Source organism: Copadichromis virginalis, linkage group LG8, assembly GCF_057382275.1.
Source record: "Copadichromis virginalis isolate Kocher_CV1m ecotype Utaka linkage group LG8, C_Virginalis_male_GT1.1, whole genome shotgun sequence".
In the NCBI taxonomy this organism is placed as follows: Eukaryota; Metazoa; Chordata; class Actinopteri; order Cichliformes; family Cichlidae; genus Copadichromis; species Copadichromis virginalis.
In genome coordinates this window covers 31,082,557-31,102,765 of record NC_140625.1, presented here as the reverse complement: position 1 = coordinate 31,102,765, position 20,209 = coordinate 31,082,557, and the positions used below count along the sequence as shown (strand labels likewise).

The 20,209-nt window shown below is 45.3% G+C and overlaps 1 protein-coding gene across 3 annotated transcripts in view; it reads left to right on the top strand.

Annotated features, from left to right (window-relative positions):
• The window catches only part of LOC146704050 (serine-rich coiled-coil domain-containing protein 2-like), a 46,086-nt gene that overhangs the window by 2,182 nt on the left and 23,695 nt on the right, over window positions 1–20,209 (top strand). For all 3 annotated transcript variants that reach the window (XM_085467072.1, XM_085467073.1, XM_085467074.1), the window contains exons 2-6: window positions 12,702–13,930; window positions 14,019–14,186; window positions 14,273–14,449; window positions 14,530–14,603; window positions 15,927–16,100. In XM_085467072.1, the coding sequence (XP_085323198.1) occupies window positions 12,745–13,930; window positions 14,019–14,186; window positions 14,273–14,449; window positions 14,530–14,603; window positions 15,927–16,100 (1,779 nt within the window). In that variant the 5' untranslated portion in view covers window positions 12,702–12,744. The remainder of the gene's footprint in view (window positions 1–12,701; window positions 13,931–14,018; window positions 14,187–14,272; window positions 14,450–14,529; window positions 14,604–15,926; window positions 16,101–20,209) is intronic.

Here is a 20,209-nt window from a genome sequence, read left to right as displayed (position 1 = left end):
CAAAGGAGCTGCAGAGGGAGGAGTTTGGATCCAGCTGATCAAACATTAATTGTTTCCAGACTGTTGGATGAATAATTGAAGTGGAAGGTGTAGTCCTACCTGCAGCCTGAGCAGGTTTAACTTTGCTGTTTCAAAGTCGTTTCCTCAGGCTAATGTTTTCCATCAGGCCTTCAGCACAGATGGCACAGTTAGTGTCCTCTGTGGGCTGGCAAATCAAGATAGTGGAGTCCCCGTGTTAGATGAAAACAAGTTTGTGTGTGCGTGTTGGAGGCCGAGCCGCTCTGCTGGGGTTTGGATGGAGGTCACCTTGGTGTCGACCCAAAGATTAAAATCGTGCTTGCTGAGGCAGCATTTTGTAACGTGTTGTGTATCAATGAAAGAAAATGAGCATTTAACTCCAAGTAATTCCCCCCCAAAGGTCAGCGTTACATCTGACCTCTGATTTGATCTCAGTCCTCATCATCCTGTGTCATCTTTGTAAATGAAATCTGAGCTTTTTGTTTCACTGGTGGAAATTTTCTTCTGCATGTCGGAGCTCAAATCGCAGCTCTGGTCGTGCGTTGGTGCCAAGCTAATGCTAACAGCGGATGGCGGTGTCTCTCTGTGCAATCCTCGTCCTCCGCTGTGAGCTTGTTGGAGCGATATCTGATGCCCTCTCCGTCTGTGCTGATGGAGGTCAGCAGCAGGAAATGTTTGGTGAATCTGTGGATCTCTAGCTGGGTGGTGTCTGCCTGCTGCTTCCTCACTGATCAGATCATGTGAGCCGAGCTCGGCGAGGACGAGCGTGGAGGAAACGGAACATGTAAACAAAGGCTGATGTAGTGATGTAAGTGTAGTTATTGATGCAGAAACAAATTACATCAGGACATGAGAAGGGTTCATGTAGAAAATTCATTCCTTTTAAAGTTTAAAGAAAATCAGTGAGACTGACTCCAAGAAGCCAGAAATCTTTATTTATTGAATTCATTTTTTAACTGCTTAGAAGAAATGAACCCAAAAACAGAAGAAAATACAATCTCTGAAAAACAAGCAGTAAAAAGAATATATGTCTGGAAATAAAGTGGAAATTGACTTAAAAATATTATTAAAAAGCATGAAAAACGAATCTAAAATTAAATTAATGGGAAATAAAAATTACTTTTTAAATCAAACGTGGCCGAAAAATATGAAGTAAATATTTCCTAATAAATACTGAAACATTCTCTGATCAAACTTTATTGACACAGAGGCGATAAACGCAGATCGAGTCAGAGAACAGCAGAAACCAATCAAAACATAAACAAACATAATAAAAACAAAAAAGAAAAATTCAAAGATTAAAAAATAAAGTTTTAAAAGAAATGTAATAAAATTAAATGACAAAATCAGATGATCACACGCTAAATAAAAGAAAACAGAATAAATGATAAAGTACAATAAAATATTATTCATTATATAATATGAATGTAATAATAAGTAAAATAGCATCAGTTTCCCTCCACAGATCCATGTCAGGCTCACAGAGGACCTGTTGAGTTAGTAACGAGTCGCTTTCTTCAGATAGATGAAACGTGTTGTTTCTCAGAGGGAGACTCTGACGGGCTCTTCCTGTTTGGGGGAGAAAATACTGAAATATTAACATTAGATTTTATATCTCTTTCAGTCTTTTGAAAGAGCTGAAGAGACGAGCACAGAAAGCTGTCGATGCTTTAAACAACGACCAGCACAAACACATTTGTTTATGAAAATGACGAGAATCTCCTCCTGGATCCTCGCTGCCGTCACCGCCCGCTGGAGACCAGTCAGACCTGAAATCCCACGACACCGTCATCAGTGTGACTTCAGACTGAAAACTGTGGGAAAAGTTTACACATCCTCCGTGTGTGTCTGTGTTGGACGAGGGTGTGTTTGTTGGTCTAACAGCCACCCGGGCGGGGCTCTCCTGCTGTGTGTTTGCCTGCGTGGAGGTGGTAGAACCTCAGGCAGTTAATAGTTGACACAAGGCAGGATGATCCAGGAACTCACGTTCACGCCACGTTCTGATCCTACCATCTGAATGTTGCCATGTTTCCACGTCTGGTGTTAAACGTGCTGAGCCTGTGAACCGCAGCCTCAGCTTCCTGTTCTCAGCTGAGTGGGTCCCACTCAGTGGGGTCTGCAGCTGCTGCAGCCCTGTTTCATGTGCTGTGTGTTCAGAGAAGCTCTTCTGCAACCTGCCTCCATTCATGTGCATATTAAAATGCTAATTATTTAAAATAGTTTTTGCTGTTTTGATCAGTTTTTCGTATTTTTGAATAAATGTAAATTTTGTGCATAATGTTAATTTGTTGTTAAACTGGTTTAGGTGAATGTAGGAAAATAAATACACAATAAATGACTAAACTCCTCATATAACTCCAATATTTTCCAACAGCTGCATAGTTGGTAGCAGCATATGAATAGAAACAAAGCAATAAGCTGTCATCAAAAATTAGCTAAATATAATAATAATAATAATAATTCACAAAACAACAGCCAGCAAAGCTGCACGTCAGGCTTTTTGTCCATCACACACATGAATGTTACAGCCTTTAAAATAATAAAGTAAATGAGGTCAGAGTTTTATTAAATTCGTATCTTTCCTGCGTGGAGCGCAGTAATGCGTGCGAGCCCGCCTCTTTCTTTACTGCCCGAGTATCTGGGCTAACAGCGTGGACATCAGGCCTGCAAGAAACCTGCTGCTGAGTCTGTGCGGATCGAATGATGACTCTCACGGCCTGCATCCGAGCGGCAGCCATGAATAATAAAACGGCTCGGCTAAATGTGGCTCTGTTGTTTTGATGGGGAGCCATCCTGACTGAGGAGGAGTCAGAAACCACACCGTGACCTGGACTGACGGAGAAACGATGACTCACTCTGACTTCAGGCTTCATTAGAGAGCCGCTTTCTTACGACAAATTGACAGTCTGGCTCATGTTTAAATGTCATGTCTGTTTAATTCACATGAGCTTGAGATGTGTAGGTCACTTAAACAGGGTTTTATATGTCTGGAAGATTAGTGCAGCTTTTTTGTGCTCAGTGATGGAGGCAGGGCGGAGGAGGAGGTAATGTTAGTCTGCCCTGAGCCAATAACATCTGTCCTCGGGTGATCTGCACGCACGGACGTGGAAATAAAGAGTCTGAGCTACAGCTCAGGAGCATTGTTATTGTTCTAACCGTGCAGACGTGATTATCAGGCTGCCATGTTTATCTGCGCTGCCTGCTTCTCAGCAGTCCTGTCCTCATTACCCATAAGGCTTTGCTGTTTGGGGTCAGTTTCATTTGGCACAGTTGGTAAATTTACAGCTGTCCACTGTAAATAAAGGACGGATGTTTTCTCTTGTTGTTCTTTTGGAGCCAGAAGTGACCATATTTGGACAAGAGGGCGGAGTCCCTGTTTTCTTGCTAATGCTAGTTAGCCTGGTTAGCAAGCTGCGTCTACAGACTGTGCAAGCGTAACGCAGACACAGTTACCTGCTAATTAGTGCTCAGCAACATCCAAATAATAAAACACTGGAGCTCGGACTTCTTGGACGCTCTGAGTTCACAGCAGCCATATTATTAATCAGCTAATTGCATTAGAAGGAAAGGCTAGCAGACCGCTAGCAGCTAAAGTCACTTGTGCCGCCATCTACCTGCATAATAAGTGAGATTTAATAAAGAACTAGCTTTAGAGCTAGCTACATTCATATCAGGCTGTAAATGTGTTTATTAGCGAGCCACAAGTGGACATTAGAAGAACTACAGTTTTTGTTGATGCACATGAAGTAGTTCATCACCAGCTGGTGGGACTCCTGAAAGCTCGAGGAGCTCAGATATGTCCTGCTGTTTTTTCCTCACCTGGACAGACGTGGGGAACCCCAGCAGCAGAGTTCAGATAAACCTGTGAGTGTTTCTGGTGTAACAACAGCAGCAAGCGTGTCCTCGTGAGTGCAGTTACATCACATCTGGCCTTTAAACCCTCCACAGCAGCACACAGTTCTCTTTATCTTTAAGAAGGCTCAGAGGCAGAGCGTTCACATGCAGTCTCTCCTGTTGTTATTTGAAGCAATTTAATAGGTCAAATATTACATAACAGACTCAGGCACTGAACGTAACGTGTGAATGAGGTGTTGTTTTTTAGCATCTTACAGAGAAGGTTTTATTGACACATTCGTTTATGCAGGCAGGCCAGTGAAGTGAAGCTTTGTTTCCCGTGTCATAAGCGGTATAACACGATGTAGCAGCAAAACATACCTGTAACTAACAGTTACATGCAAAACACAGGAAAACTTTAAATAATGTTCTGCACTGTACAGATTATTACCCTTTGCAAAATAAAATGAAAATTCAAATGTAAACCTTACTTTTTGTTTTTTGAAACTCAAGTTATGTGTAGTAAAAGTAGCATTTCTCTAATTATAGTCTTTAGATTCCATATGACGTGAAAAATAAGAGGACCTAAACTCGAACCCTGAGGAACTCCGCTGTTTTATATTTTGTCCACCGGCTGCTGGTGGTGATGTGATGTGTTCAGTTTTCCTTGTAATCAATGTAAAATAGAAAAATACCCTGCGATACCTTCTTTTGTTGTGCTTGTTGGTCAGGCTGAGAGTAACAATTGACTGATTATGGAAGATGATCCTGCTGCAGGAGCTGCAGATTCATTAAAATTCTCTCCTTTTAATGGATCGTCTTACTTTTTGTGACTTTTTGTACTTGCTGTCAAAGATTTGTGGTGTCACGTTTCGTGCACGCAGCGAGCTGCATCCACACCATCTGTTGTGTCGCGGGTCCATCTGTGAGCTCTGCTCCAGCAGCTTTTGGCCTTTCTCACTCCGAGTGTGAATGAAATCTGACCCCGTGGAGCGGAAACGTTCACCTGAGAATCTGAGAGAGAGCGCCGTCTGTCAGGAGACGACGAGGTCGTCGTTCCTGTGAAATAAACCCAGACGGGCAGAGTCCGGACTCTCGGACGTCTGACTCAGAACTCATCTTTAAGAAGTTATTGGCCAATGTCTGAATTTGTATAAAACAGTGATGAGTTTTGGCCCTGCTTCATTATACATGAAGTATTCTTTGGTTTGTGGCATGCATGGGTGCTTTTTGGTGGGTTTGGGGATTTCGATAAACCATAAATGAATATATTCCTTTATAATCTCCAGATTATTTGATGATGCCAATACTGACTGTTTGCAGCGGACCCCCTGCTCAGGACAGCGGTCCACAGTGATAAGTAAAGTAGCTGCGTGCATCCTGGCTGAACTGATTTCAGATTAATCGTTGTAGGACCTGCGTCCACATATGTGGACGTCACATTTTGGGTTATTTAGACCAAAATACTCAATTTTGCTCTACAAGGGCCTGATATCCACTTACGAGGACATTATGCTGCTACTGTTCTATCAAAATTTTAAACGCATATCCTCGTATGTGGCTCCTTTTCTCTTAGAAACAAAAATCAGGTGGAAAAAAAAAATCAAATTTGTTTTTATATTCATCGGGTCCCAATCAGCCTAAATATCAAAGAGAAATTAAAAATGCTGCTGTGGAAGAGTTCGGGTCTTAGGAGGTTAAAGATGGACGTGTTTGACCTTTCCTGGCCGTCTCGCCGCCAGCCCTCGATTCCTCTCAGCTGAGTGAGCGGAGAACTGGAGCATGAAGACATCGATAGCTCAGAGCATGGCTGCATGGACGTACAGTAGAGGAAGAGGAGGGGGAGTAAGAGCAGGGGGGAGTCAAAGGAGGAGGCGGCGGCTGGTGAAGGGAAACAAAAGATGCTGTTTCATCTAGATTTTCACTTCACAGTTATAATTTTTCTGTAACATCCAAAGTTTGTGCAGATATGGAATTAAAACCATCTCAGACACGAGACCTCGCAGTGTAGCTACGCCCTCAGCGTGCGTGCTCTCGTTCTCTGACGGTTTTCCATTCAGTTACAGAGCTGAGTATGTTCTAGTATGTTTGTCTCGGCTGTCCATTAATCACATCCGTCTGGATTCACAGAGGCGCTCAGCACCTGTTTGTAGCTGCAGATGTCTTTTCTGATCGTTTCACTGATTGTTGGAGCTTCAGAAGATAAACGCTGGATGCTGATTCCCAGCAGCTCTGTTTTCTGGCTCATCTTCTGTGAACTGCATTAGTGAAAGTGACTCATAAGCACAGTACAGTCAGTCTCGGGCTCAGATCACCCCGGTATCCTTCATGGATACGCTCTGTCGATAACAAAGCCGTCAAGGTCAGGACACGTAAGCAGCACTCGGGCTTCTCTGCAGATTTCAGATCCAGACTCGGAGTTTAATGGAGAGCTGCTCAGATCATTTCCAGCTCTGTGTTCGTATCCTGGGCCTCCAGAAACAGCTTTGCATCACTGACACTTTTAAAACTTCCTTTCATGCAAAGTCTGTTTTCTATATAAATGAATGAAGGTAACTGCCGGTCCATGATTCACTGGCTTCAGCTCCAACACGAGCAGCTCAGATTCACCGATGATGGCAGACACCTCAGCACTCAAACGTCGTCTTTGGGGGGAAAAGCTGCACGTTTGGTACGGAGCCCACAGGAAGCTGCAGCTGAAATGGTGCAAAGTTCCGACTGGTTTGCAGTGAATTAAGTTACGTAAACTGGAACAATGGAGCAAACGTGGAGCTGCCTGTAATCCAGCCTCAGAGGGAGTGCTGTATTTCTCGAAGCCCACTTTTAACTGTGCATTAGTCCACTTGTGCTCTGCTAACACTACGTGGGGGAATTTGAAGGATACGGGCGTCTGTAGTTTTTGGTGCTGAGAATGGTTTTTATCTTTGCTCTTGTGAGGTTTGCTGCTGTAATCAGAGTTCACTCGTTTCTTATCCAAACGAACAAACAGCGAGTTGACTTTACACCTGGATTTTGATTCATTAATTCAAATGGACTCTGTGGCTCACAGCCAAACAGCCGAGGCCTTATCCACACCGCTCACACTCTGAGCTGACTTATCCTCCGTGTGTTTGCTTCTCTTATCTTAAACACACTTGTTCATCCGGCTTAAATCTCTCCTGTAAGTCATCCAGCAGCCTGACACCAAACTGGATTATGTGTGAGGCTTTAAAGACCCACGCAGAGAGGTCGGGGAACACCAGCGAGCGCTGACGCGGCAGGTCGTTGGTGCAGTGCACGAGAGGAGGTGAGGGAACCGACTGGACTTTCCTCGTCGCGGCTCACATGCAGACACTTTGGCACCGTGTTTGTTCAGCATGTACCACTTCAGATAGGCTGCACGGTGTCTTTATCTTGTGTGTTCAGTTATCTAACATGTGTCCTGGACTGTGGACAGTGACCACGATGTAAAACTACTACAGCTGTGTTTTTGATTGATAAGCACTCGTTTTGATCCGTTCGGACACAAAGGTTATTGCTGAATGGGAACTAATGGTTGAGAGAATCATCAGTCATAAATCAGAGGTTCAGGAACCACTGTGAAACACTGTGATAAAGGGCCCGTGTTTCATTTCCAGCCCCACGTTTTTGTTCCTGAACCCTATGAAGGTAGCTTTGCATGATTCACAGTTGGAAATAAGCCTTTTTCCTCTCATGCTGGGCCTTGCTGCACTCAGTTGTGTCTGAAAACCGCACTTCCCTGTTATCCAACTTTCTTCTGACAGACTTTTCTTTGTAAACTTGAGATATGAACATCAGGTGGGCGGAGCTTGTGAGTGATCCCCTCTCTGAGGTCACACGGAGTCAACAATAGAACAAGCAGTGCACAGTTGTGTGTTTTGAGTAGTGTGCAGTCTGAGCATAAACAGCTCACTGTTTGAAACTCTGGCATGTTTAATATGAATGTTTGTACAGGAACCATGAAGTGTTCGGAGCATCAGTGCCAGCACAACACTGTCAAACATTCTGTGGGTCGGGATTGTTGCTCAGCTCAGTTTCAACTTGAAGAGAATCCAAATTAACAAGAGGCCCAGTGATGGAGAGATGCTGATAAATAACACAGGATGAAGAGAGAGAGACACAGTGTGCAGACACAGACGAGAGCGAGGAGAGAGGATCTCATTATGATTCTGCCCTGACCTCGTTCATCAGTCTTCATTCCTCCTGTGTGTCCTTGGTATCGCAGCAGTGCTTCTGCTGCAGTACAGCTGCACTCAGTCCTGCTCGCAGCACTTCAGAGGACTTTACACCAGCTTACATTCAATGCTTCAAGTCGTGGATTTGTCCTTTGTCCACCAAAGAGAAGTCGAGTCCCCACAAAGTGACCGACAGTTTTATGTCCCCACAACATTGGTAATACAAACGTACACACACACACACACGCACACAGGAGGACAGTACTGCTGCAGGCTTTGTGACATCATCATGACTGGAGTTTTTGAGGACGTGGCTACGTGTCAGTCAATGTGACACAAGTGTAGAAAAACTCCCACCTGAACAGTTAATCGGTCTTCATCCCTAATCTCACCAGCCTGCAGCTGAAGCAGCACATGAATCATGTGACCTTAATCTGGACGTTAACCTTTTCACACTTATTTACCATCAGATGATGAAAACATCAGCGCTGCCCTGGTTACCTTTTTTTAGCTCCACAGTAATAGTCCAAGCTTTGCCTTTGTGAGCACAACTCAACTACCTCGCAAGCTAACGGAAGCCATGGTTACCATTGTTTACACCCCCATGCTAACGTTAGCGCAGCACTCAACCAGCAAACAGCAGCGAGGGCACCCTTAGAGGAGCTCCTGGTGGGTGGACACCACACTGATCCACCAGGCGACCTCATGTGCCACCTTTCCATCACTCGTGACCATGACACACTTAAACTTCCCCCACAGAAATTCATCCTCAAAGCAGAAGCAGTAACGTAAACCTGCTGCTGGAAAAAGTGGATTTAGTATTATATTTACATTGATGATGATGAGAGCGTTGGAAAGTCTGCCTCACAGCGGCGCTGTGCACAGAGTCTTCTACCTGAATTATTCATAAACCTTTATTCTGTGGATAAAATAAGAGTGTCTCATAAATGCAGTACTATACAGATGAAGTGAACGGATACACGATGGTGCCTCACTGAGGCGCTTTGCTCTCTGGCCACAGTGACGGTGACGTCCAGCTGTGCCCGAGTTCATCGTTCTTTACCAGCTGTGAGTGTTTGATGGGAAGCTGTGAGTCAGCTTTCTGCAGCATCTCTTTCTTCACATCAGTGACAGCAAACATGTTCTCAGTTTAGAGGTGAGACTTGATGCTGAATAATGTTGTTACTGTGAGGGAAGCACGTGGCCGCGCGGCCTAAAGCGCGGCGAGCCTTCGGGCCGTGCAGATGATCCAGCAGCTGGCCGCTGAAGTCACAAGCTCTTCGGCGGTCTCGCCTTACCTACCTCGCTCCTCCATAAGCACATCAGCTGTTTGATTTCAGGCCTCCAGAAAAGCTCGTGATGCTCAGTCGAGTTGAGGGCGAGCTCGGAGGGACGGTTCTGGTTTTAGCATCAGCGCAACGTGAGAGGGAGGCTTCGCTCCGACGCCAGAGTAACTGGCTGTAAATGACTCGTCGGTCTGTAATCTGTGCAACGTGTCTCGCGAAGGAGATCAAGTCATTTCCTTGTGACAGTGTGCAAAGTGACTTTGATGCGTCTTTATGTATCCCAGTAAAAAGTGCCATTGAAGGCCAAGAGGGCAAATCTAACAGCTCAGAGCTATAAGGATATTTGAGAGTGATTATAATGCACACTAATGTAGAGTCAGTGATACTTATAAACTGGTGGATCAGGAGTGTTCGGAGGTCTGACCAACACCAGCATGTGATGGAGGCTGTGTGGGCTCAGGAACACAGGTGTGTGGGTCCTGACAGAGTGAAGAGAATCGTCTCCTTCCAAAGAACAAAGTTATAAAATCAGAAGTTTTCATGCATTTTAAAGAGTAATTTAGCTGCTGCTGCTTCTTTAATTTGATCAACACATTTGTGATGATGTTTTATTTACGTTTTATTTTCTTGTCTAGTAGTACACAGTCACCCTGACCTTTATTTTGAAAGTTCAGTCATTTGTAACCATGTGATCCGTGGTTCGCCTGCCTGCTGCCTCTCGTCCCACGCTCAGCTGATCCAGAGCCTGCAGCAGAGTTCAGCCACTTTTAAACTTTTTCATCTATATAAATGATTTGTTTGATTATTTGAGCTCTGCAACAGCAGCTGCTGTCTGTGTTTGCAGCATTTAAAACCGTGACGTTCCTGAGCTCTGAGTGCTGACTCCGTGTTTGCTCTGCATTCCTTTCCAGTTGAAACGAGAGTCTCCTAAACTTAATTAAGATGCAGGAACCAGTGAGGCTACACCCTGTGGTCACATGTCTGTGTCTGTGGGAATTACTCACATGCACTCGTGTGTGTGTGTGTGTGTTGACACATTTGAGTTATGTGTACTGAACTCTTGTCGCTGTGGTTTTATGAACTTCTGCAACCAGATACACAAACCTGCGACCTGCTGCTGCAAGACTTCATGCAGCAGCAGGTCGCAGGTTTGTGTCCCTGCAGCTTCCCGGCCTCTGGATTTGCATGCAGTCTTACCTGTGTGTGTGTGTGTGTGTGTGTGTGTGTGTGTGTGTGTGTGTGTGATGGGTGTGGCATACCATTAATGTGTGTCTGTGTGCAGGAACAGCAGACTGTTTTTATTAGGGGCGGAGTGCATTTAAGCATTATCTCCACGCCAGCCCAAACACACACACACACGCACACACACACGAGCCGGCGGCGCTGAAGCTGCAGAGCGATCAGCTGCCACATGTTTCAGCTGTTAATCACTGGCAGGAGTCAGAGCTGCTCCTCTCCGGATTTTTCCGCTCCCTCAGGGCTGTAATTTAGTTTCTGTGCAGACGCCGCAGCTCGGCTCTCTGCAGGAGGGCGGGGCCTGTCGGCTTCACACCTTCATTATATTTCATCGGGGTAGCTGACGTCATTGGTGCTGAGAAACTTCTGGAAATTTGCAGCATGCATCATCATCACCAAAATGAATGAAACTGTTGTCTTTGTTCAGCAGGTTCAGTCTGGGCTCAGCTGTGGATGCTGACTGGGATTTAAAACCTGCCAACATGTTTGTTAGCAAGCAAACTTCAGCAAACTCTTAAACTTAGCTGGTTTATTGTTCTACCCACGTCAAGGACTAATCCCAAAGTGTAGGCCGGGGACCCCTGATGGGCCGAGAAGGTACTGCAGGTGACCGACAGTAATAACAGTTTGTTATGGCCTCAAAACATGAATGAAAACACAACAAGGAGTTGTTCATTTAAACAGTCCTGCAGCACTAACACGTATCTACAGTTAAATCCATTTTTCACTTTGTTTGAAAAAAACACACAATAGCTTTTATTTATAATACAGCGAGCCTCGCAGGTGGAAACATATTAAAAAATAAGGATCACAAACTGAGCTCTGCAGATTTCAGAAACTGAATTGTTTGCAAAAAACAAGTTTTGGACGCTGGTTTATCTTCACGCTGTCAGTGCACGACACACGTGCAGCTCCGTGTTTCTGCACGCGCGTCACAGATGGTGTCATGTCAAGCTAACAATGCTAATGCTATAAAAGCAGCCTATCACGTAGCTGCTGTGGAGCAGAGCGACCAGCAGAAACTCAGACGACCACTTTCAGCGACTGTTTCTGGAGAGTCAGAGGGAACGGTTGGTGTTATGAATACCAACATATCTGTGGGCTCAGCGGGGGCCAGGAGGGGGGGCGGGAAGGCTAAAAATACACGTTTGGAGTAAACATGCGTCCATCTCACCTCCATCAGGACTGAACCCACATCGAGGCTCGGAGGCTTCTTCCTGTAACGTTGCCGTTCAAACCTGCAGTCTGTAATCAGGGTGTCTGAAAGCTCTGCTGTGCCACAGCACCGCGTGAGAGTTACCCATCTATCCACCCAGTCATCATCCACGTATTTGTTATTGATCTTATTTCTTACTGTGTAATTTTTTGCTTTTTTAAATCTTTGTACAGCACTTTGGCCAACATTTTGTTGTTATTAAATGTGCTTTATGAATAAAGTTCCACAGCACAGCTCCACAGTGTCACTCGAGCCTGTAAAGTTCAATCCCTGAACCTTCTGTAGTGATTCTTCCTCAGAAACTTTCTTTAAACCAGGAGAAAAGTTTGCTCTTAATGGGAAACTGAATATGGTGACCTCATGGAGGCGGGCTTTCCTTTACCATCAGAGGGATCATGTGATCACCCACTGTGGGCTGCCAGGCTTTTTTTATATCTCACCAAAGTGTCCCAGGCTGCTGCAGCTTTGTCCTGATCCTGCAGCTCTGCTCAGTGAGGAGCGCCTGCAGACGCTGCGCTGAGAGCTGCTTTGTTGTGCTTCAGAGAAACCGCAGCAAACGGGCGTTTGAAAGGTTTTCCAGTAAAGGTCCTTCGTAGCTCTACATGGAAGCGTTCTCTGAACTGGTTCTTGCTTTGCGTGATAACAAAGCTCCACCTGTAGCCTGTCGGTCTGCACTGAAACACAAGTGTCACACAGACTAAGCTGCAAAGTGCACGTGAAGCTAACCGAGGGAACCTCGCAGGACTCGTTTGACTCCACATGTCCAAACTTTGCTGCTGAAATTTGTCTTTTTTGTTTTTCTTTGGAAAACAATTTAAAACATTTTTTAATTTAATCAAATTTCATCACTGAGAGTTTTAGAAGAATAGTTTTCAGAACAGTTGACCTTTCTGAGGTCGTGACCTTTAACATCATCTTTTCCTGTCTTCTGTCCAGATCCTCTGACTCTGTGTCTCCATGGTGAAGTGGGCGGGGTTTGATGTCAGCCCCTCATCTCGTCGACCCTCCCGCCATGCCCACCATGGTCTCTAGGTTGCCCAAGTTTGGTTCTCGGCCCAGATCTCAGACGGCTCCCGCCGCCACCGCCGCTGTCAGCACCAGCGCTGCTGCTGCTGCTGCCGCCAGCGCCGGCACCCGCCTCACCAACGGGTTCTACCACCACCCTGGACCATCAGGGGGCAACGGCGCCCTAACGGCGCCCCCGTCCTCGGCTAAACAGAATGGATTTATCCGAGTGCCGAGTTCGATTTCTGTGAAATTGAGGAGAGAAAATGGATTGATGGTGGACGGCGGCGGTGATGGGGAGAGGGCGTGGAGCCGGGGGAAGGGCGGGTGGAATCGCAGCAGCGTCCAGCAGTTTTACTCCCAGCGTGACGCCAAAAAAGCAGCCTCTGTGGAAAAGGGGCGTGGCTTTGGCCTGCCTGTGCCATCATCATCATCGCCGTCTCCACAGTCCAGCCCCAGCACGCCTCCTGCTTCCAAAATCAGATCCAACAAACTGAGTCCATCAGGGCCGACCAACGGCGCCAAACACGCCCTGAACGGCGTTTCGGGGCCCAAACCGCGGCCCAGACCCAGCAGCTCTCTGAGACGGCCTCAGAGTTTCCTCTCTCGTGCCGGCGGTTCTGGTCCTGGATCTCGAGCTGGTTCCCCGTTCCAGAAGAAGACTCCAGCCAACCGCTCGTACTCCAGCGACAGCCTCGGCTCCGCTGTCTCCGTCCGGCTCACTGAAGACGATCGCTTTCGCTCACGGAGCCTCACCCAGGTCCGACGGCAGCCCTCCCCCACCCTCACTCCTTCCTCCGCCTCCTCCTCGTCCCTCCCTCAGTCCCCCTCCACCAGCAGGGCTCCACCTAAAGGCAGCCTGCTGAAACCACCTGTTAGCAGCCAGGCAGGTAGAGGCGGAGCCAGTGTTGGTTCTGCTGCTTCAGCGAGGTCGGGGGTCCCCTCCCTCCTGCCTCCATCTGCCTTAAAGAAACCTCTCCTACCCAGCCTGAGCCCCACCTCCAGGCCCAGTGGCATCAGCTACAAGATGTCACGCCCAACACTCATCAAGCAGTCCCGCCCACTGCGAGCGACGACGGCCAATCAGTGTGTAGACGACCAAGGACTGAGCAGACGGAAGGACTCTGTAGAGACGCCTTCGACGACAGAAAACAGCCCAGGTTCAGCTTTTAACTCTTTATTTTACCCACAGCTTTTTATTTTTGTCTGTTTGTAGTTTCTCTCTAACAGCTGCTCGTCCTCCTCCAGAAAACACTCCAGAGGCTCCGGACGCAGAGGAGCTGCCGGCAGAGCCTGCATCCCAGGCAGAGGTGTCGATTTTAGGGGAGACGCTGGAGGACATGTCCCTGTCTTCCACCTCCTCTCTGGATAGAAACGACACCAGTCAGGAGTACATGGACGACTTTGACAACCTCGGTGAGATCAGATTTCTTATTTTATATAGATGTCAGTAAATTAGAATAATATCCGACTTCACGGCGACGCTTGTCTGCTGTTTGCAGGAAACGGAGGCGTCGGCATCCTGCTGCTCTCCTCCAAAAACGAGGAAGACGACTCCGGGCTCGACCAATCGTGCGCCAGGTTTGATGACGACAAGGTGGTCGCTAATTGTGTCACCAAGGCGACCGGGCTGTGTTTTCTGGATGATGGTATCGACTGGAGCAGCGTGAGACTCACAGGTGAGTTTTATGAGGAGCAGGAGGGAGGAGAAAAAGTGTCGAGACGACTGCTTAAAAAAAATAATCCTGCTTGTGTTCAGGTGAACGAGGAGACCATCAGCTGACCCGACTCTCCCGCCGGAGACGGTCCAGTCAGCCGGACTACCACGAGCAGGTAGCGCCATTAAACCCATACAAAGAACTTTCTATCCACCAATCAGAAGGAGCTATCAGTGCCCACAGCAGCAGCTCTCTTTATAAAACCACAGTCTGCCAACCTATCGGCTAATGCTGTGGCTTAGCCTGTGCTAGCGGCCATATTCCTTGTAGTTTTGGGCCAACACTTCCTGTTACATTTGCCAGATTTTGTTTTTTAATTAGAGAAATCAATAAAAGCCAGTAGGCTGCTTCATTTGTATGAAAAAATAGAGTCTAACAGCACAAACACAGTCCGGAGGTCCAGTTCAGGGACTCCAGTTAGCTGAGGTGAAGCTAGCAGACAGCTAGCAGCTACAGCCGACTGTGTCACCATTCACCTGTCAGTCAAAGAGGCCACACCCCTAATAATGCAGACTTTAAGCCTTAAAACAGTTTAAAAAGGTGAGCTGTGAAAACAGTTGATATGAAGAGTTTCTGTATGAGGCCGTCAGCATGTTTCTTTCTGCTGTAGAGCTTTAACACTGAGTCAGCCTCTAAGATAAGATAAGATAAGATAACTCTTTATTGTCATTGCACAGTCATACATAGTACAGTAGTACAATGAAATTGGAAAAACTGTCCTACGTCGGCACTACATATAACACAACACGACACGATATGACACATCACAACGTAACAAACAACACAACACATTATATTAACTTAGTATAAAAAAGAAGAATAAGTGTATGTGTATTGCACACTGTTATTATTGCACATTAATTATTATTGCACCTTGTTATAAATATAAATATTATTGTTATCGTTTTAAACATTGTTACCTCCCCCTAAAAAGTCCAGGGAGGTATCCAGTCAGGTCAGCTATTTACATTGATCAGGGCTATTGCCCTGTTGTAAAAGCTGTCCTTGAGTCTATTTGTTCTAGTGGACATTAGAGGAACTGCAGGCTTTGATATCAGCACAGGAGGATGCTGCTTGGCCTCACCCTGCCTTCAGCCTCACCTCATAGACCCACTTCAGATATTTAGCCTCTTGAATTGTCACAGTTTCCTCCATTTGTCAAACCTTAAACCCATTTCCAGAAACATGACATAATCTTTGAGTCATACTTTGACCTGACTCACAGCTCAGCTGCAGCAGGTGAAAGCAGCCCCACACGTGGACAGTTAACAGGCAGGGTGTAGACGTGGTTTCTGTCCCTGAAAGCCGGGCGAGGCAGGACGCTGTTGGGAAAGACAGAGGAGGACGTTTGTCCTGCTCTCATCTGCAGTCATGAACGTTTAATAAAAGCTGAAAAACTCCACGTGGTCTGAATCAAACATGTCCGTCCCCTCTGCAGGGCGGCTCGTCCCTGGACCTGTCCCCCTCCGACAGCTGCGGGTCCGGGGGCACCTACATGTGGGACGAGGAGGGTCTGGAGCCCCTGGGGGGCGTCGCCACAACCGCGTCCATTCACACCAGCAGCAACACCACCCACCACATCGGGAGCTTCGACTCCGACCTCAACAGCATCGTAAGGACAAACCTGCAGCTCACACACATTTGCCCCCAACCTTCCTCCAGGCTGGTTTGTAGTTTGGATGATTTCGTGGCAGCGCAGCAGAGAAATGACAAAGAGGAGCGTTTAACATTCAGGAGGCGTCTGCTGTGCTGCTCCGCTGAGGTTTGCTTCCACAGAGACGGCACAATGGAGACGCTTCATCGTGATGGAGTCACGTGTCAGATTAGCACAAAGTTTTTAAAGTCTGAGCTCGAGGCCTCTCAGGGGAGCTCAAAAAACAGCTTCACTCAGACTGATCTTGTGTTTTGATTTCATTGATTTGAAATGTCCAAAGTTTAGTCAGAGTTCATGTTTAACCCACAGTTTCATTTATCAAACTGAAAATCAGACATTTTAATCTCACGATGAACGCTGGTGTCACGTTTCAGCTCATCTAAGTCTGCAGGAAGTCCTCTGGCTCCCTCTTGTGTCCACTCTGTGAGTTACACTCACGGCCGATCAGATGTCCTGTTCTTCTTCTTGTTCTGCCCTTTCTTCATTTCTCTTCTATAATTTCTCTTTAGAAATTATAGAAGATTATATATATTTATATTATATATATTTACATCATGTTGTTGTTGTTCCTTTTATTCTTTGTACTCCTCTTTAGTCTCGTCCTCACTCCACCTTTCTTCTTCTTCTTCTTCTTCTTCTTCTTCTTCTTCTGATTCTTCTTCTTCTGATTCTTCTTCTTCTGATTCTTCTTCTTCTGATTCTTCTTCTTCTGATTCTTCTTCTTCTGATTCTTCTTCTACAGTTGAAGGGATGTTAAAGGTTCCCTCACTGTTTATACTCCCTTAAATCCAGCTGCGGTTTCTGTATTTGTGGTCAGGAGTTTATTTTTTACTCCGCAGTGACACGTTCAGTGTTCAGCATCTCTCTCTCTTGACCTTCCTCATGCATCCTTTCTATTTTTGAACAATATCAGACATTTATTCAGTAAAGTTTGTCTCCAGCTTCCAGTGTCCACTGAAACTTTACAGACACTGATGTTCATGAGATGATGAGAGAAGCTGGAAGCTCCCATTCTTCTCACGGTTTTCCAGTTTTAAGAGCATCTCTGCTAAAGTCCGACTGGTTTATCGGTATTATGGACCGTAATGGTTACAGATGTATGTGTCGGTGTCAGCTTGTATAACAGCCAATAAATGAAACCTTATAACGTGGATAAAAACACCGTTCGACCATGTTATCAGTGCGGATGTTGCATAATTTATCCACCAGAGGGCACTCTGCAACCTCCCTGATGAAAACACAACAACCAGCTGAAATAAATAAATAAATAAACTGGCACAGGAAACAGGAAGTCAGTTTAAACATCCTGTATCTGTGCGGCTTAAACGCCACCCGGCCATTCTGCTTGTTGCAGGTTAATAAATCGCTCTTCGTTAGCATCAGTGTTTACTGGGAGCTACAGCTGCCATAAACGACTAATGTTTCTGTCTTCTTATCAGACATGAAGTGAGCATCTGGGTGGTGTTACACAAAGCTGAAGGCTAACAGTCAAAGGGATTCAGATGTGTTAAACTGCTTCGAGCCGTGGCTTCATGTACGCTCTGTCCTGTTGAGTAAAGTTAATCTCCATCCTGAATGATGCTGAGAGGCTGTTAATGAGCTCCCGTCTCAATGTGCCCTCTGCGTTAATGAGCTGTGGGCCCAACGAGTGATTGATCGCAGTGAGCTGAGGGTCTTAATGATGTGAGGACATTAACGAGCTCTGGACTGATGGCTCAAGCCTTTCTCGTCTTTAAGCTTTAACCTGATTGTCTTCTGTTTGTTGGTAGATGTGAAACTGAAATTATCATTAGAAATGTTTGACCCGACCACCAGGGGTCAGTGTTGCCTCAGGGGAAAGCTTTGCTCTGTTTGTTTTAACAGACGGGTCAGGACAACGACGAGGTTTCTGTGTTTTCATCAGAGCGAGGACAGAAAAAGAGGAGGAGTAACGATGATCACAGGGGGGCGTGGCACGAGGAGAGTTTAAGAAATGTTATGAAACAAAACTAAAATTTTTAACTCTCCAAAAGTTGATTCTGTTCATCCGGATGTAGCATTTTTTTTTTTTTTTTTGACTGTTCATTAATGCAAATGTTTAATCAATTAGTCACGTGGCAACTGCTCTGTGCATTTAAGCTTTTATGGTGAAATTCTCCCCTCTTTATTTATAAAGTTTTGCACATGTAATTTAACATATCAGGCCCAATACAGCAAGTATCAACCGATATAAAGACATATATCAAAACAAATTAGGCCATCGAAATTCGGATAATAACAATAAAACAGAAAAAACAAAAAAACAAAAACAAAAAAAGGAAGAAAAACAAAACAAAAACAACAAAAAGAACAAACAAAAAAAAAAAAATAATGAACTCCCTCCCAAAACCATAACAGAAGGGAACCCTGTGGTACAAAAGTTTAGTCTATTGTAAGTGTTTTCAACGAGTTAAAGTAAGTGATAAAAGGCTGCCACATCTGTGAGAACTTATTAACATTTCCTCTGAGTCTAAATTTTATTTTCTCCATTTTTAAAAAGAATGTAGCATTTTGTGGGGGAAACGTTTCATCATCATCCAGGTGACGTCTTCAGTCTCAGCTGACTGCAGGCTTCAATCTTATAAACAGGACATTTGCATAATGACTGAAACCAGCCCAGTGAAGCAACAATGGGCTGGGAGGGCAGTTCCTTCATCTTAATTATGCAAATTCTCATGACCATTGATCAACAACCACTGACCAAAGACCATGTTAACATTTTTAACCACTTTTTATTCTACAATAAAAGCCATAAACAGAATTGGCAGATAAGAAGTTGCTTCCTGTTTAGGCTGGATTAATACGGAAACGAGAGCAAGCCGAGAGCTCAGCAACGTGTTTCAGTTTTATGTTTTTATTACAACATGCTGACGTCGGCCTTTTGATGTCACTGTGATGTCAGAGGGCATCTTCTTCATGCTCTTCCTGTTTCCTCCTGTAGAGGGCAGTGCTCGTTATTACATCTTTAGGTTGAACCTTCTCATGATTTATTGATTATAAAATCAGTACATACTATAATGTTGTGTTGTGTTCTCCTGTCATGGACTCGGTTAGCGCTAAAGTAGCGTTTAATGACGTTACTTTAGCTTCTGTGCTCACAGCTCTATGAAATACCCTGAAGTCTAAATCAGTGATTTAGTTTCTTGTTGATACGTGTTTTTGTGAATGATGTGGGCAGAAGAATGAGAGAGAAGGAAAAGGAAGAGAAAAGAAGGGAAGAAGGGCAAGAGGAGGGAGGTGAAGTGACAGGATGGAAGTAGGAGAGGAAGAGGTGAAGATGACAAAGAGGAGCAAAGAGATGAGGGAGCAGGAGGAGATTAGGAGGCGGTGCGTTGATGTGGATGACTGCTCTCAGCCACCAGGGTGTGTGTGTGTGTGTGTGTGTGTGTGTGGCTGAGCACATGCAGGCAGATGCTTCTGCATGAAGCAGCCTCCGAACTCTTGCACAGACAGAAGAACTCAGAGCTGATCAGCAAGCACAAAAGACCTGCTGACGACGAGGGGACGGTCTGTGCCTTTTGTCAGCTGCTTCGTTAAATTGTTGTTGATTTTTTTTCTTTGGTCTTTGTGTTTCTTCGAGGTCGGCGGTCTGTGCAGCACGGCACTTTGTCTGATCACCTTGTGCAAAACTAGAATCAAATAGAGAATTATTCAATAAATGTTCTTTTTCCTCTAACACACAAATATCGAGATACTATCAAGTTTTCCGACCGCTGTCCTGGATGATAGAAGGATCATCTGCTGCTGTTTTCTGATGACGCTCGTTTATTTTTTCAGAATAACTTTAAAAACACGGTCAGCATGTGTCCTTCTGTAAATGAACGGAGCTCAAAGCTGATCCTTAACCTGTAGCCTGCAGATGTCCTGTGACATGTTACACAATACAAGGTAAAACCTACTGTTCAGGTTTAACTGATAGATATGATTGATTAGTTATAGATATTTATCCTCAGAGCTCTGACAGCAGTCAGACAGAGAACGTTTCTTTGTTTTAAAGTGATGCACCGTTTCTTCCTCATGGCTCTGCTAATAAAAGTTTTTATTAAATA